Source organism: Geotrypetes seraphini, chromosome 12 (genome assembly GCF_902459505.1).
Source record: "Geotrypetes seraphini chromosome 12, aGeoSer1.1, whole genome shotgun sequence".
In the NCBI taxonomy this organism is placed as follows: domain Eukaryota; kingdom Metazoa; phylum Chordata; class Amphibia; order Gymnophiona; family Dermophiidae; genus Geotrypetes; species Geotrypetes seraphini.
The window spans coordinates 82,827,094-82,844,228 of record NC_047095.1 but is presented as its reverse complement, the minus strand read 5'-3'; the positions used below and the strand labels follow the sequence as shown (position 1 = coordinate 82,844,228).

General features: G+C 46.5%; 1 protein-coding gene across 1 annotated transcript in view; it reads right to left on the bottom strand.

Moving 5' to 3' along the window:
- LAMC1 (laminin subunit gamma 1) overlaps positions 1 to 17,135 on the bottom strand; it is a 344,488-nt gene that overhangs the window by 135,690 nt on the left and 191,663 nt on the right. The window contains exons 2-3 of the mRNA XM_033915414.1: positions 16,694 to 16,998; positions 1,481 to 1,611 (exon numbers count right to left, since the gene is read on the bottom strand). Coding sequence (XP_033771305.1) covers positions 1,481 to 1,611; positions 16,694 to 16,998 — 436 coding nt within the window. The remainder of the gene's footprint in view (positions 1 to 1,480; positions 1,612 to 16,693; positions 16,999 to 17,135) is intronic.

Here is a 17,135-nt window from a genome sequence, read left to right as displayed (position 1 = left end):
CGGCCCATCCCCACTAAATCTAAGGCCTGATTGGCCCAGGCTAGGCATCTGGGCCAATCAGGCCTTATGATTAGTGGTGATGGGCGGACCCGCTATGCCTAAGGCCTGATTGGTTCAGGCTTCTAGAGCCTGGGCCAATCAGGCCTTAGATTTAGCGGGGATGGGCCGGGAAGGGGCGGACCCGTCTCATTTCCACAAGGCGGGCCTGTCGGCTGGACGGCAGCAAGACCCGTCCAGCCGACCAACATTTAAAGGTTAGTTGGGGGAGGGAGGTTAGTTGGGGGGGATCGTTAGCATGGGGGGTCCGGAGGGGGTCCAGCTTTCCAGCAGGAGGAGTTAGGCATCCTCCTGCCGGCGATTACGAGTTTGGGGGGGAGGTGGGGTCCGGGGTTCCGGCAGGAGGAGTTGTGCATCCTCTAGCTGGCGATTACGAGTTTGGGGGGAGGGGGGGGGTCCAGGGTTCCGGCAGGAGGAGTTGGGCATCCTCCTGCCGGTGATGGGACAGGCGGCCGCTATACTTATTGCAGCAGGGAGATCTCTTGCCGCGATAAGTATAGCGGCCGCGTCTATTTACAATGTAGACCAGCATTTTGCTGGCCTACATTTTAAGTGTCTCTTCCTCTACTAGGGAGACGCGTAGGGCCGCCTAAGGCCCTTAGGTGAGCTTAGGCGTCTTGCGGGCCTCCCTAGACTCCCGGAGGCGCCTTCAATATAGGCGGCCTGCCTGGGGAGCATTTATTTTAAAAAAACATGCATCCCGATTGGTTGATTAGACAGCTGTAGGAAGCCTACAGCTGCCTAAAATCGGGACGGCACTTTTCAGAATCAGGGCCTATGCCTTTATTTCAAAATTTTCTTTGCTTCCATTTGGCTGTAAAGCCTCCTAGTACAAATCCTAGACATACATCACGGGCCATGACTACTGGTTCAGTTATGGCCTGAATGAAAGTATAGGTCAGTAGCAATGAGGAGTCAAAATAGATAAATTTAGTTTTATAACATTTTTCACATAGTTTGCTGGCTCATAAAAAGGAGGCAAGCTCGTATTAGGTTCCAAACTTTGCATAGGAACTTAGCACTAGGGGCTGTACTAATCCCAAAAAAATTCAATCCACCGACAGGTTTTGTTGGGCTGCAGCACCTGGATAAAGTGTCTGTTTTGTATTATGTAGTGCATGGCACTCTGAAGGTGACCTCCATTCAGCTGCTTGTCTTGAACCAATAGAGATCCAGCCAAAAAATTTTGCATGATTTAGTTTGAGACCCCCTAGTGAATATCCATACAAAAGTTTATTCAATTTGGAGATCGAAAATTGACAAGTTTCAAAACTGGTCCACTTGACGTGAAATGACCCCAAACTCAAAACAGAAGCCAGTCATTAGGGATGTATATTTGGCTGAACCTGTACCTTCCATTAGTCTCCTGCAAGAAATTAAAGCTTGTTGGCTCTACCTATGATTTTTATAAGAATGCACTCACCTGCCACCTACAGAAAAGTCAGCGACTGCATAATAATAGGACTTTAGGACTTTAGGGTCATTAAATACTTCATCCCCAAAGGTGTTCAATCTGTTCAGAGTCACTCGGATGTCAGTAGCTGTCACCCATTCCTATGGAAAGAAAAAATTATTACAGTCCCAAAATAGGAAGGTACCAAGTATATGAGCATCCAGAAAAAAGCCCTGCATTTACAACCTAAATACAAGAGTTCACCCCCCCCCCCTAGAGCAGAACTTGTTTAGTACTGAAGGTAGCCAAATGGTTGCTCACATGCCCTCTTCCATAAGGTCTTTCTGTGTTCCCACCACGTTTCCTGCAGGGAGAGATTGGGAGCTGGCTAGGCCTCTGCATGTACCTCCCACCACATTAATACTATGCAAAAACAGCCCCCTGAAAAAATAAGGTCACAGAATAAAAACAACCCCCCCAAAACACATGAATAAAAGCATGAGAGAAAAAGGAGGGGTAAGAGGAGATAATATATTGGCACTACACACACACACACAGGATTTAGCTGCACTGTGGGTTCCAATCATCTGCAGCACTCCTGCTTTTCTCCTCCCTTGAGAACTGTGACAAGCTGAGGGTCCCATGCGCAACTCATCCTATATTGTGGGGTGAATGAGGGGAGTGAAGGAAGAGAGTTATGCATTAAAATTTGAAGAGATGAAGAAATCCACACACTTTCCAATCACACATACACAGGCGCCTGAATATCTACAAAAACAGTTTCTTTCACAAACACCACACAAGTGATAAGCAGGAAACTCCAGTCAAAACTAACACACTCCTATGATTTTTGAACTAGTTGCGTAATGTCTATAGCGGTCCATCCTTCACTGTGCACAATCTACCCCCACTATCCTGTTCCTGTATGCTTCCTGTTCTCACAAGAGACTTGGCCAAGAGACAACATTTATGCAATCCCGTTTCCCCAGCAGCGCAGGAGGCAGGATTTGCTACTCAATCCAGGGACAAGAGATGTAAGACTACAAGCATATGGATATTACGCCACTATTTATTCAGCCTTAAAAGCACAAACAAGGCTGAACTACTCTCTAAGCCGTCTCGGTCATCCCACCTCTAAAGGTCTTATAAAATACAGTTGGAAAGTATTTAAAGCATTAGCTAGAGATGGTCTAATGCCAGGAATGTTCTATTACTACTATTTACGCTTCATGGTTTCTAATTTTTTTCTCTTTGGTCTAAAAGAATTATAAAAAATAAATTATTTGTGCATAAACAGGCCAGTTGGAAATCTTGACTGCAGCACCAAGGGTCTAGTCCAGGGGTAGGCAACTCCAGTCCTCGAGAGCCACAGGCAGGTCAGGTTTTCAGGATACCCACAATAAAGATGCATGAGATAAATTTGCATCTCAAGGAGGCAGTGCATGCATATCCATCTCATACATATTCATTGTGGATATCCTGAAAACCTGACCTGCCTGTGACTCTTGAGGACCACAATTGCCTACCCCTGGTCTAGTCTCAAGTCTTACTGCTAGTGTGATCTGGCTATATTGCAGGGGATGGTCCTGCAGGGCTTCAGTGGTTGGGAGGGGAAAGGACAAGGAAAGTCCCTAACCAGTAATTAAATAGGTTGGGATTAGTGCTGCCCGATTTGAATCAATTTGTTTCCCCCCAAATTGGACTCACCAATTCAGTGAACAGCCACACCCCTCCCCTGGAGAGGCCTGACATACCTCCATGGCCTCCTAAAGCAGAAGCAGCAGCGGTGGTGGATGGATAGCAGATGAAGGCTCTGAACAGGCTTATTCGCAGCCTGCTCCGCTGGGGCTTTCCCTCTGCCACATCACAGGTGAAGTCACTGATGATGCAGCAGAAGGAAGCCCTGGCAGGGAAGGCCATGAACAAATCTGTTCAGCACCTGCATCTGCTAGCCGTCCTCCGCCACTCTGCATTAGGAGACCTGATGATATGTTAGATCTCAGGTGGTGGGGGGGGCGGAAAGCTGCTGCACAGGGGTGAAGAGAGGAAGAATTGTTGGACGTGAGGTAAGAGAGAGAAAGGGAATGCAACAAAGAGGTAAACATGGGTGAGAAGGAGAAATGTTGGACATAGGATGGAGGATAGGAAAAGATGGTGCATGGGGAAAGAAATAAATTTCTCACATGATAATGGAGAGGAGGAAGGGAGTGCAATGCTGGGTTTCAAACTGGAATTTATGTGGTGGTGGCTAATAGATTGACAGACTACACATGCTTGACACAGCTAAAACAAAAAGCAGTTGTGTGAATAGCTTTGAGAGTTCAGGTAAAAGACATGGCAGAGGTCAGGGTAGAAGTGATGTTGGTTTCTGTATAAAAAAGTTGTATGTTCGCTTACCTAGAGTTATAGACGACCAGAGGAATGAGTTAGGGCTAGATTCACTAACCTGCCTGATTGTGACCGATCCGTGTCCGATCCATGCAGGTTTGATGGATTCTTCAACCAGTAATATTCAAATGGGGGGCGATCGCTAAGTGTGCGATCCCGACGCATGTGCAGACCATCTGTAGATGGTCTGTGCATGCGTCTAAGACCCATCTGAGCTGTGACTTTAAAAAAAAACAACTTTACTTTTTAGCCCAGTGAGCCCGTGGTTTTAACCCGCTTTAAACCCACAGGTTAAAACCATGGGCTCGCTGTGCAGGGAAGGGCAGGAGAGATTCGGGGGAGAGCAGGGCGGCAGGCAGGAGAGATTCGGGGCAGCAGAGAGCAGGGCATGCAGAGAGCAGGGTGGCCATGGAGCTGGAGAGTTGGAAAGGATGTTTGCGACTGGTCCCTAGCAATCGCTTCTTGGGTTGATTGGCCAGCCCAGTCGGATCGCAAAATTTGTGTTGTGAATCGCGTCCCTGCCTACTTTGCATGCCGTTCCCCTCATTTGCATGCGCAGATCAGAATCGGTTCGGCAGAGAGGTAAGTGAATCGGGCCAGAGTAAAATCGGGTCGCAAACCAATTGGTTTGATTAGTGAATCTAGCCCTTAGTCTTTTATCTGCTGTCATTTGCTAAGTTAGGAACTATTACTGAGGAAAAGGAGGTTTGAATTACCTAAGCATTTTTATAAGACGAAACGTAAATCTGCGGGGTGGTATGACAAAGAACTTTCTGATCTGAAACGCTCTTGAGATGATTAGAGCAAACCTAGCACAAAACTAAATGTGACACTGATCAAGAATATTGGATAAAGGAGGCACATAGTTATAAATAGATGATAACAGAAAAACATTGAGCATTCTACTCTGCTAAAGTAGGCCATAACATAACATATTTAATTTATTAACTTTAAACAGGCACCAAAGGACATAGGCTCTTACCAGTAGTAGTAAGGACATACCACCATCCTCAGAGGATCTAGTTCTGTATTTTGGGCAAAGTATATCATTTAAGTATATCACGTCAAAGTACTCTGAATATTGATACTGCTACAATAGAAAAATCAAGAGATACATGTACTGTAGAGCAAATCTGGAGATCTTTTACTAACCTGGATTAGAAGCAGTATGCTAAATGTGACCTCTTATTGTACATTAGATCTATATCCCCCAGAAGTATTACAAGTAGTCCCTTCAAAGTTCCAGAAAGAACTTTATAAGTGGATATCTTATATGTTAAAGAAAGGGGAATTTCCAACAAATAAAGAGCATATTTTAATGATTCCAATCATTAAAAATCAAAAGGAATCACTCAGGTTTCAAATTACAGACCCATAGCAACCATTCCGTTTAATGTTAAGCTGATGGTCTAGTACCGTGGTTGGCAAACCGTGGCTCTGCTAACTAGAGCAGGGGTGCCCAACCTGCTTCCCTTCCCTGCTGCCGCCATCGGGGAACAGGCCGCCGCCGAGTTCTGAGCTCTTCCTGCTTCCCTTCCCCATAAAGAGGACGCTGAAGTGCCAGGCCGACCAACCTTCCCCACCCGAAGTCAATTTTAACGTCGGAGAGGAAGTTCCGGGCCAGCACGTTCTTCGCGATTCTCCACATACTTGTTACTCCACGTTTCTACTACCATAGGACTTTCAGGGACCCCTGAAGAAGATTATCTTGTCGAAACGCAGACCGTGTTGGGTCCTACGCTTTCAGCGGATTAGGTCCTTAAGGTTTTTTTATGTGGATTATTTTATTTTTTATGTGGATTGCTCAATTATACTTTTGGAACTTTGAAATTTTCAATAAAGTCCATTTCAGGAACATCATCACTCCACAGTGTTTTTTGGTTTCTCTTGGTTTTTCTTCTCTGTGGATGTCCTAGGGTCAATTTTTTTGTTTTAGATTATTTTTGGAGCAATTCTCTCTTCATCGTGTTTCTCAATTGGGATTTCGTCCGTTTTATAGTACAGAGACTGTAATAGCTTCAGTTTTGAATCATCTGCTTGCTTTAGTAAAGATATGGAACCTTTAATATTACAATTTGACTTGAATGGTGCTTTTGACCTTGTAGATCATATAAAACTGCTCAGTATATCCAGAAGTGTATTGATGGTTTCAAGGGTTGGTTGGTTTTTTTTAATTAACTCGCACCTACGAAATTCATTTTGGGGATGCATTTTCCAGCATATGGAGTAATCCAAGTGGAGTCCCTCAGGGATCTCCACTCTCCCCATTACTTTTTAATATCTACTTGGCTTCTTTAGGGTTCAAACTAGCTGATCTAGGCATAAAACTTTATACGTAACTACTGTGATTCCAATTTCTTACACCATCTCAAGCTACCCAGTCTATAACTACTGCATTATTAACTGTTGAACAGTGGTAGATGAAATTCAAGTTAAAACTTAACTCAGATAAAACTAATTTTTTTTTGTTGCTACTCGAGCTAATTGTAACGAAGATAGTTTGACATTGAATGGAATGGAATTTCTTACCTGATTAACTCCACAATCAAAATTCTAGGGGTTCATTTGGACAAGAATGTCTATGAATGTGCAGACTGATGCTTAGATTTGGAAAAATGTTTTCATGCTTTGGAAATTGCAAGCAATTAGATCCTATTTTGATCCTATTCTATTTAGACTATTGGTGCAATCATTAGTTTTGAGTATTCTAGACCAGTGTTTCTCAACATGTGGTATGCGTACCCTTAGGGGTGTATGAGCTGCTTGTTGGAGGTACGCGCCACCATGGATATTGCCTGCCTCCGCGAATTCCCTCCTTCCTGCCTGCCCCCTCCGTCAAAGCCAACCCAACCCCCACTCCTCTCAGCTGCATCTGCCCTCTCCCCAGTTCCCGATTCCCCCACCTAACAGTTTCCCGATGCTGTTATTTTAAAAAAATTTAGGCAGCCAGCAGCGCAACCAAACCAGCCACCTGTCTGCCTGCCACAGAAGTGTTCTTTCTGCAGTTTATGTAGAATGCTGCAGAAAAACACTTCTGGGGAACTGGCAGACGGCAGGCTTCATTCCAGATTCCCTCACCTACCAGCTCCCCGCCGCTGAATTTTAAAATCTTCAGCCAGCCGGAGGTGCAACGAAGCCAGCCTCCGGCCTGCCTGCCTGGGAAGTTAAAGGAAAGATTTATAAACTATATAGAGTTTTATCTCATGTAAAATTGTCATTTCTTTAATAAGACATTAACTATTTTTTTCTGCAGCCCTCCAAGTACCCTATTTTTTCTGCGGCCCTCACAGTTAAAGTTTAACATATTTCCTTTCTCAAAACTGACACACTTCAAAAGCACTATATTGAAAATAAAATCATTTTCCCTACCTTTGTTATCTGGTGACTTTATTTTTCTGTGCTTTTAACTATGTTTCCAGGGCCTTCTTGTCCATTGACTGTTTTTCTCTCTGTCTTCACTTTATGCCTTGCATCCATCCATCTTTCAAAAACATATAACTGACCATGTAAATATAGACAAGCCTTTGAAAGGTGATCAAGAAATATTTTATAAAATTCCTCAGAGATATGAAACTCTGAAAGGAAGGCTACAAGACCCCCCTTGGGTAAAGAGTTTACCTTCCAGTCATTGTTATTCTATGAAAATGTTCTTTGATCACAACCTGGAAAGGCTAAAAAGTTCAACTGTTTCAAAAGTTCAAAATAACTGGTTTGTTCTTGTTGTTAATATCATGCAAACGTCACTGCATACTTGATGAAAAAGGTCTTGTAACCTTCCTTTCAGAGTTTCATATCTCTGAGTAATTTTATAAAATATTTCTTGATCACCCTTCAAAGGCTTGTCTATATTTACATGGTCAGTTATATGTTTTTGGATTTCGACTCTTTCTGACCTAGTGTTTGTCGAATAATATCCCTGAACGTAATTCAGTAATTTCATCCATCTTTGGCATTAACTTAACATTCAATTTTTCCATTTTTCTGCTTAAAATCTACTTTTCCATGTTTTACCTTCCCTTCCTATTTCCATGGTCCGACATCTCTCTCCATCCTTTCTTTCCTTCCTTCCCCCTGGTCTGGCATCTGTCTCCTTCCCTCCCCCTATGCCTAGGCATCTCTCCCTCCCCCTTCCATGGTCTGGTATCTCTTTTCCTTCTTTCCTTTCCCTCCCCTCCCATGGACTTGGCATCTCTCGTTCCTCTCTCTCCCTTCTCCCTCTCTCCCCCAATTGGGTGCAACATTTCTTGTCCCCCTTCCCTGTCTCACACACCCGTCAGCAGTGCAACATTCACAACTTGCTGCTCTTGCTTGCTTCGGGCCCACCTTGCTGCCTGGTCCCACCTTTCTGTGTCCGCGGAGGAAGGCCCGAAGCAAGCAAAAGCAGCAAGTTGTAGATCTCTCTCTTTCTTTTCTGTGCCTCCCTCAGGTGAGCATTTGGTTTCTAGCTGGCTTCCTTGCTGAAGTCATTTTTCCGTTCAAAGCTGCAGGTGGCGGTTCCTCGCACGATCTGCGCCTGTGTTGGAAGCTGCCACCTGCAGCTTTGAACAGAAAAATGATTGCAGCAATGGAGCCAGCCACAAACTAAACACTCGATCATCACATTCAGACCGTGGGCTACAAAATAGTACCTGGCGGGCCGCATGTTGCCCACAAGTTTGAGACTGCTGAGCTACAGTAGTCTTAAATTCAGATGTATGTATTAGTGCTGCCTGATTTCTAATTAGATTCAAACTGGGTGATTTGATTCGAATTGATTTTTATTTAGAAAAAATCAGCCTCGCTGATTCAGGCCCTAACCCTCCTCCCTGTGCCTTCAGTCTCCTACAGCAGGAGCGGCAGCGCTGCCTCTTGCTGGCCGTCCACTACCGCTGCCGTTCCTGCTTTAGGGGGCGAGGGTCAGTCGCCTGCACAAAAGATCGCTATTACACTATTACCTTCACTGACATCCTCAGCTGTGCGCAACAGCAATAAAAAAAATTATTTGGACAGAAAATGAATAAGACTTAGAAACTCAATGCTGCTGTATAAATTCATAGTATAAATACACAATGTACTCTTCAATTCTACTCTTCCCATTTAAACAAAAAATTTAATGGAAGTAGAAAAGGTATGGAGAAGGGCAAAGAAAATGAGAAAAGCTCTTTTATCAAGGAAAGCTTGACAGTTTAGAGCAGGGGTGCCCAAATGGTCGATCATAATCAACCAGTAGATTGCAAAGGCAACGTGAGTTGATCACGTTGCCTTTGCGATCTTGCTCTTCCTGCCTTCCCGAGCCAGGCCAGGTGAGTACAAGTGCTGGGCCCATAAGCCTACCCGCCCGCCCCCCCCCCCCCCACGATGTCAATTCTGATGTCGGAGAGAAAGTTTTGGGCCAGCCAATCGCTACCTGACTGGCCTGGAACTTCCTTTCTTATGTCAGAATCTACGTCGGGGGGAGGGGAGAGGGGGCAGATAGGCTTGTGGGCCCAGCGTTTGTATGCACCAGGCCTGGCTTGGGGAAGCAGGTGCAGTGCAGTGGCTTGGGGGAGGGGAAGAGAAAGACAGGCAGGCAGGGGGGAGAGAGAAAGAAAGACAAATAAAGAGGGGGGCAGGGGGAGAGAGAAAGACAGAAATAAAGAGGGGAGAGAGAGAAAGAAAGAGAGACAGAAAGAAAGGCAGAAAGAAAGAAATATTGGATTTACAGAAGAAAGAAGTGCAACCAGAGACTCATGAAATCACCAAACAAAAAGATAGGAAAAGTGATTTTATTTTCAATTTAGTGATCAAAATGTGTCCATTTTGAGAATTTATATCTGCTGTCTATATTTTGCACTATGGCCCCCCTTTTACTAAACCACAATACTGTTTTTTTGCGCAGGGAACCTATGAGCGCAGGGAGCTGCGAGGGGCATTCAGCACAGCTCCCTGCGCTAAAAACCGCTATTACAGTTTAGTAAAAGGGGAGGGGGTATATTTGTCTATTTTTGTATAATTGTTACTGAGGTGACATTGCATATTTTAAAGTCATCTGCCTTGACCTCTGGAAAAAACCCAGAATATAAATGATAATTAATATTTTCTCTGCGTACAGTGTGATTTTTTAAATTTTATTGTTGGTAGATCATTTTGACTTGGTCATTTTAAAAGTAGCTCACAAGCCAAAAAAGTGTGGGCACCCCTCGTTTAGAGTTTTTCAGCTTGGAGAAGAATGACAGGGTAGATACAACAGATCTATAAATTCAAAAGTAGTATAAAAACAAATGAATAAGGAACAATTACCTGCTCTTTCAAACAGTACTAGCAGTAGGAAACATGCCATGAAAAGTAACTAGTAAATTAAAAACAAAATGTACCGTATATACTCAAATATAAACCGAGATTTGGGGGCTAAAAAAAAGTGGTCTAAAAATTAAGATCTTGATTTATATTCGAGCCACCACCAAATCACTGAGGCCGCTGTCTTCCCTTTGACTCTCCCCTCACCACCACTGCCCACCCCTGTCCCCCAGATGAACATCAGAATTGCTATCCTCCCAACCCTAAGATGATCTGTGCCGTTGCCCTCCATGTGTGCCTCCTCTGCCCCACAGGCATCGCGCTTACCCATTTGGTTTTGAAGAAAAGCTGCTGCCGCCAATGCTGTAAGCAGATCCAGTGTGGGCCCTTGAGCTCTGCGCATGCTCAAGGCCTCTCAGCTCCAGCCCCCCCAAGAAGGCAGGAGCTGGCTGGGTTTGATCACGCACAGATGCTCAAAGTCCTGCAACAGATCATACAGAATTGGTGGCAGCAACTTTTCTTCAATGCCGAATGGATAAACTCTATGCCTGCAGGAGTGAAAAGATACAGATCATTTTGGGCTTAAGTTCCCAAGATGTGGTTCTGTAGAAATGGGGGGTGCAGAGACTAAGGAGTGCTGCTGGACCTGGAGAAGATAGTAAGGGCTGTTAATGGACCTGGAAAGGGGGGGAGAGTAAGGGCTGTTGCCGTACCTAGAGAGGTGCATGAAGGGTGCTGCTGGATTTTGGGGGATACGAGTATGAGGTGTTGCTGGATATTGGGAGGGGGTAAGAGTATGTGGTGTTGCTGAACCTGGAGGGGGTGAGAGTATGGGGTGCTGCTAGACCAGGGGAGGGGATGAGAGTAGGGGTTGCTGGTGAACATGGGAAAGGGAGTATGAGTGAGGGGAGCTGGTGGACCTATTTCTTCTGGCACCTTGTGCACTGTGGTATTAAGTTAAGGATTTAGCTTTGATGCCTCACTCTCCTTCAGGTTAGCGGTCTCACTCCTTGCCCGTTCCTTTTTCCTCCCTTGGTCTCTGGGGAAGAGGACCCAGCTCACTTCTGAGTTCCTAAGAGGGCAGTCCAGCTATAAAACCTCTTACATCTTTAGATTCCCTTGGTGGAAAGAAGGCACCCGATACCTCCCTACACTCATTCTTGTACTTCCCTCCAATTTTGAGCTGCAACAGAGAGGTATGGTGTAGGGCAGTGTTTCTCAACCTGCAGTACGGGAATGCGAGCCACCCGCAATCTCTCCCTGCTTGCCCCACTGATTCCTCCCTACCACCTGATAGCTACATCCCATCCTCTCGTCAGCTTCATTCAATTATCCCCCACCGCCAACTCCGGCAAGGAGTTGAGATAAAGAGAAAGAGAAAGAAAGATATTGGATACACAGTCAGAGAAGGAAGTGCAACCAAAGACTCATGAAATCACCAGACATTTATTTTCAATTTGGTGATCTAAATGTCAGTTTTGAGAATTTATATCTGCTGTCTATATTTTACCGGGTGCGTTGGCACTTTTTATTTGCCACCCTGGCTGCAACCGTTCACCATAAGGGCCGCTGATGGAGAAGCATATAAGGCCCTCAACGCCGAAACAAAATGGCCCGCAAACCCATACTTGGCCAGGGTGGCAAATAAAAAGTCCCAACGCACCCGGTCAAAGGCTTTTTCTGCGTCAAAGCTGACCAGAAGCGAGGGCTGTTGGCGACGTGCACAAAATTCCAAAGACGCAAGAATGCATCTCAAATTCTTCTCGACCGAACGGCCCCTCACAAATCCAACCTGAGCCTCATGCAGAAGCCCAGGAAGAACACCAGCCAATCGATTTGCCAAAACCTTAGCCAAGATCTTCACCTCACAATTGAGCAGGGAAATAGGTCTATAAGATTCCACCCTGGCGGGGTCGCGCCCCAGCTTAGGCAAAACTATAATTTGAGCCAAGTTAAGGTAGGCTGGCATAGCCTCCGCATCCACCATGACATTGAACATAGCCGTAAGCGGCGCAACAATATCCACCCGTAGCAACTTATAAAATTCCGCCCGAAAGCCATCAGGGCCCGGCGCCTTCAAAGTCGGGCATTGACAAATAACCGAATCCACCTCTGCTTCCAACAACGGGGCATTCAGCATCTCCAAATGGGCCGGGTCCAAACCAGGTAAATCCAATGATTCCAAATACAGCTCCCCCGGAAGACCCTGCGCAGAAGGCTCTGCATATAGCTCAGCATAATAATCCCAAAAAGCCCGGCAAATATCCGCATCAGCCGTAAGAGGCCTGGCGTCTGAAGAGGTAAGGGCTACAATCTTCTGTCTGCTCTCTCTGTGAGAAAGCAACCGAGCCAAAAGACGACCGCATTTATTGCCATAAGCATAAAGACGATATTTGTAATAGGCCAGACTCTTAGAAGCCCGCTAATGAAGCCTCTCATTCAAAGCGACCTGCACGTCCAACAAAGCTTGCCGGTTAACATCCGTGGGCTGACGGCCATATGCACGACGAAGAGTCCCCAGATGCCGGGACAAACGAAATATTTCTCGATCTCGATTTTTCTTGGCTTGCGTGACATAACTAATAATATGCCCCCGAAGAACCGCCTTAGCGGTTTCCCAAAAAAGAACAGGGTCCTCCCGGTGCTGATCATTATGAAAGCAATAGTCATTCCAACGCGCCACCAACGAATCGTAGAACTGGGGGTCCTGGCCAAGCCAAAGAGGATACCTCCATTGACGGGACTGCCCCGGGGGCGTCCACTCCAACCACACCCAAGCATTATCCGAAATCGCGTAGGGACCGATCTCCGCTCGCTCCACCTGAGAAAAAACAGCCCGCGAAAGAAGCAAGTAGTCAATACGGGACTGCGTGGAATGCGCTCGCGACATATGAGTGAAGTCTTTCTCAGTCGGGTGTAAAATCCTCCAAACATCCTCCAACTCCAAGAACTGACAGAAGGAAGGGAGCCCCCTACCATCCTGAGCCCGACGATTAGGGAGCGCAGTAGATCTATCCAGAGAAGGGTCCCAAACCGAGTTAAAATCCCCCCCCAACAACAGCGGGAGACCCTGATGGGGTGACAGAATCGCCTGTAAACGCATATAAAATCTCCTATTGTATGTGTTCGGAGCATAGACACTACCCAAAAGAACCCCAGACCCCGCGATCTGGGCCTTACAAAAGATATAGCGGCCCTCTGAATCAGCCGCCACCGTGTCCAAACGAGCAGCAATCCCCTTACGAACCAAAATAGTCACCCCGCATTTCCGACTCGAACCCGCAGCCGCCATACACACGCCCACCCAACCCCGCTGGAGTTTAGCATGCTCCGCCGCAGTAAGGTGCATCTCCTGTAGCAAGACAATATCTGCCTTAAGGCGCTGCAAAGCTTGAAGAATTTTAGTAAGCTTCACCGGGGACGTGACCCCTCCCAACATTCCAAGTCACCACTCGAACCATGGAAAAACAGAAAACGAAAACATCAATCGAAGAGAAAAAAAATCCATGGGAGCTCCAGAGCACCGTCCCAGCAAGCGGGCTCCGGAACACAGTGGTGTCCCACCCAACCAACCACCCCAAGCCACTCTGGATCAGTTGAAAAACCGACATCCCTCCGCTCCGAGCCCAAACTAACCCACTCCAACCCCCCACCCCAACCTCCCCCCCTCCCTCACCCAAACCCCAACCCCCCAATAATTCCCCAAACCGATCCTCAAAGGAGGACCCATCCCGTTAAGACGCCAGCCCACCTGGACCACCCACACTAAAGCCCCCATGAAACTCCCAACCCCCTCAGCAAAGAACAAAACCCCAACCAGTCCCTCCAACAGCAACAACTCGAACCCCACACACCCCAGGAAGACCCCGGTCCCCCCCTCACAAAGTCAGTGGAGAGGCCGCCACAGAACTTACCCACCCAAACCCCCCCCACACACACTCCAGGGACCAGTCCCCCCCCCGGATGCACTCAGCACTCCAACTCACCAAACACTCCCAACACTCCAAATCCCCACAACCCCCACATCCAATGCCCCTAAGCTCAGCCCCCCCCCCCCTGTCTCCCAAGCGCTCCAAACAAAGTCCAAACAGCAATCCAGGAGAATCCCCAGCCAGGAACAATGGCGAAGAAAGGCATCCAGGGGAACCGGTCAATAGAAGAAGCTGCTCCCAAACAATCTTTCACCCCAGCTTGTTCACCAAAAGTCCTCGGAGGAAGCAGGGCACTCCCAAAGGTCAGCTGATGACCCCCCCCTCAGCGCCTGCAGGATCGCGGTCTTATAAGCAAAGTTGAGCACTCTGATGATAACCACTCGGGGTCTGGCTTCAGCGTCTCGCCGAGCTCCAATCCTGTGGGTCCTCTCCACCCGGAAGCGGCCCAGGTCTGGTGAAAGCCCCAAAGACTCTGGGATCCAGCGCTCCATAAAAGACTGTAAGCCCGACTCCACCAGAGACTCAGGGAGCCCCACAAAACGAAGGTTGTTTCTTCTGGCCCGATTCTCCAGCTCATCCACCTTGCTCTCCAGGGCCTCCAGGCGCTGCAACTGCTGGCGCTGAGCCTGCTCCACTCCCCCCACGCGGTCCTCCACCTCGCCAACCCTGCTCTGAAACTGCTCCAGATCCCGACCAACTCCGTCCAGCTTCCCCTGCAGCCGCTCCAACTTTTCATCCAGCGGCCGGAGCCTCTTCTCCAAAACGGCTTCCAAAGCCGCCATGACCTCCATTGTAATCTCCGCCACCCACGACGGCGAAGCAGAGGGCCCCGCAGGGCTGGCGGCTGCCGCCATCTTGTCGTCAGCGAGCCAGGCACAATCTCTCTGCGGACGGATCGATTTGGCCGCCACACAGCCCCGCTCGCACTCCCCAGCACCGGCGCTGCGACGGAGAAGTCCCCAGCAGGGAATCAGCGATCGCTCCGGGGGAAAAAGTCAGCCAATAGTGGCCGATTCCAGGCCGGCGGCAGGAGAGACGCGAATCACCGTCTTCTCCTGAGCATAGCGTCACGTGATCCCACATTGCATATTTTAAAGTCATCTGCCTTGACCTCTTTGAAAAAAATCTGGATATAAATGATAATTAACATTTGCTCTGCGTACAGTGTGCTTTGTGTTTTTTTAATTTTGTGGTTACCATTATGTATTAAGATTATATTGTGTATATATGAAAAATGGATGGAAGAAATTGCATTACAATTAGTATTATTATTATGGGGGTGGAGTCAGGGGTGGATTTTGGGCGGGTCTGGGGCAGAGTTTGGGCAGTTCTGGAGTGGAGCTTGGGCAGGGGTATTCGGTTGGTATTTGTTAGGCTTAAGGGGTACTTGGCTTGAAAAGTTTGAGAAACATTGGTGTAGGGAACAGGGAGATTATGGTGGAAGGGATTGTTTATCTAAGCAGATATTGTTTAAACTGCTGTTATTGTAAATGTTGTGTGGTTTTGCACTAATAAAGATATTTAACGTTTAAAAATTTTTTGTTAAAACTAATGACAAGATGTCTAATTTATGTAGACTGCCTCACCAGGATCACCCTAATTTCTAATCATGGTTTATATTTCAGCCAACCTTTTTTCCTCATTTTTGAGGGAGAAAAGGTCATCTATAGCTATCAACCTTGTAATCTCCCTGGGAATGCCCAGGCTAATTTCTTGTTGTAAACTGCCTAGAACTGAAAGGTAATGGCAGGATAGAAGACAACAATGTAATGTAATGTAATCTTGGTTTATATTTGGGTTGGTTTATATTCAAGTACATACGGTAGGCATATTTTTCAGTCAACACTCAATTAGGCTATGGAATGTGTTGCTAGACTATGTGCTAATCATTAGTATAAGCTAGTTAAAAAAGGTGGGGTGAAAAGTAATAGATTCTTCTAATAGGATCTACTAGGTATTTCTTCCATGTAAATCTCATTAAACAGTGTCAGTCAGGATGACCCAGTATGATATTTCCCATATTCTAGATCAGTGGTTCCCAACCCTGTCCTGGAGGACCACCAGGCCAATCGGGTTTTTGGGATAGCCCTAATGAATATGTATGGGGCAGATTTGCATACCTGTCACCTCAATTATATGCAAATCTCTCTCATGCATATTCATTAGGGCTATCCCAAAAACCTGACTGGCCTGGTGGTCCTCCAGGACAGGGTTGGGAACCACTGTTCTAGATTATGTATCCCCTTATCAGAACATATACACTGTTTTTCTACACTCCTATTATTATCAACCTTATTTATCATGGTGCACAATTAGTAAATTAGGTACCCCCTTATCAGAACATATACAGAACATGTCTGTCTTGGCTGTTTAGATTGTAAGCTCTTTGGAGCAGGGACTGTTTTCTTCTTTGTGACTGTGAAGAGTTTCAGTCTCTGGGAAGCAGAGCTGAGATTGTGATGTCATAATGCCTTATTCCACCAATAAGAGCCAACCTTATCAGTGATGTCACAATGGCTTAATTGTCCTGCCCTCCAATCCAGCCAGCAGATTAACCCTTCCCCTTAACTGGATCCATGACTGCTTTTACCACACTATCAACCTTATTTATCACAGTGCACAATCAGTAATCACTATCTCGATCCCTTGATGCTGTCAACAGTCATACCTGTAGAATAGGGCTGTTATCAAAGTTGTAGGCACTAGGCCTTCCCTCGAGCGTAGAAAAGGCTACATTGCCACCAGTCAGTGGTGAGATGTCGCTAAACTCATCTGTGCACACTGCCTGCTGTTCATCATCCCCAGTGATAATCAAGCCACGGTTTGGTTTATGGTATGTGTTTGCGCAGGAGCCGCTGTAGTACTGGTAGGGCACCCAGGGCCCATCCTCCTGCGTTCGCTTAAAGATGGCAAAGCTTTCCGGCCGGCTTGTGTGGAACTTGAGACGTACATACGTGATGTCAAAGGATTTACCTGAAAAGAAAGCAAAACGATTATTGATTCACTTTAAGAGACATTAAGACAAAGAAGGGCAGACCACACAGTACCCCTTTGCAAGCATCAAGACCAAAATGTCTGCCACATAAGCAGCAAAAAGAACGCTGGGTACA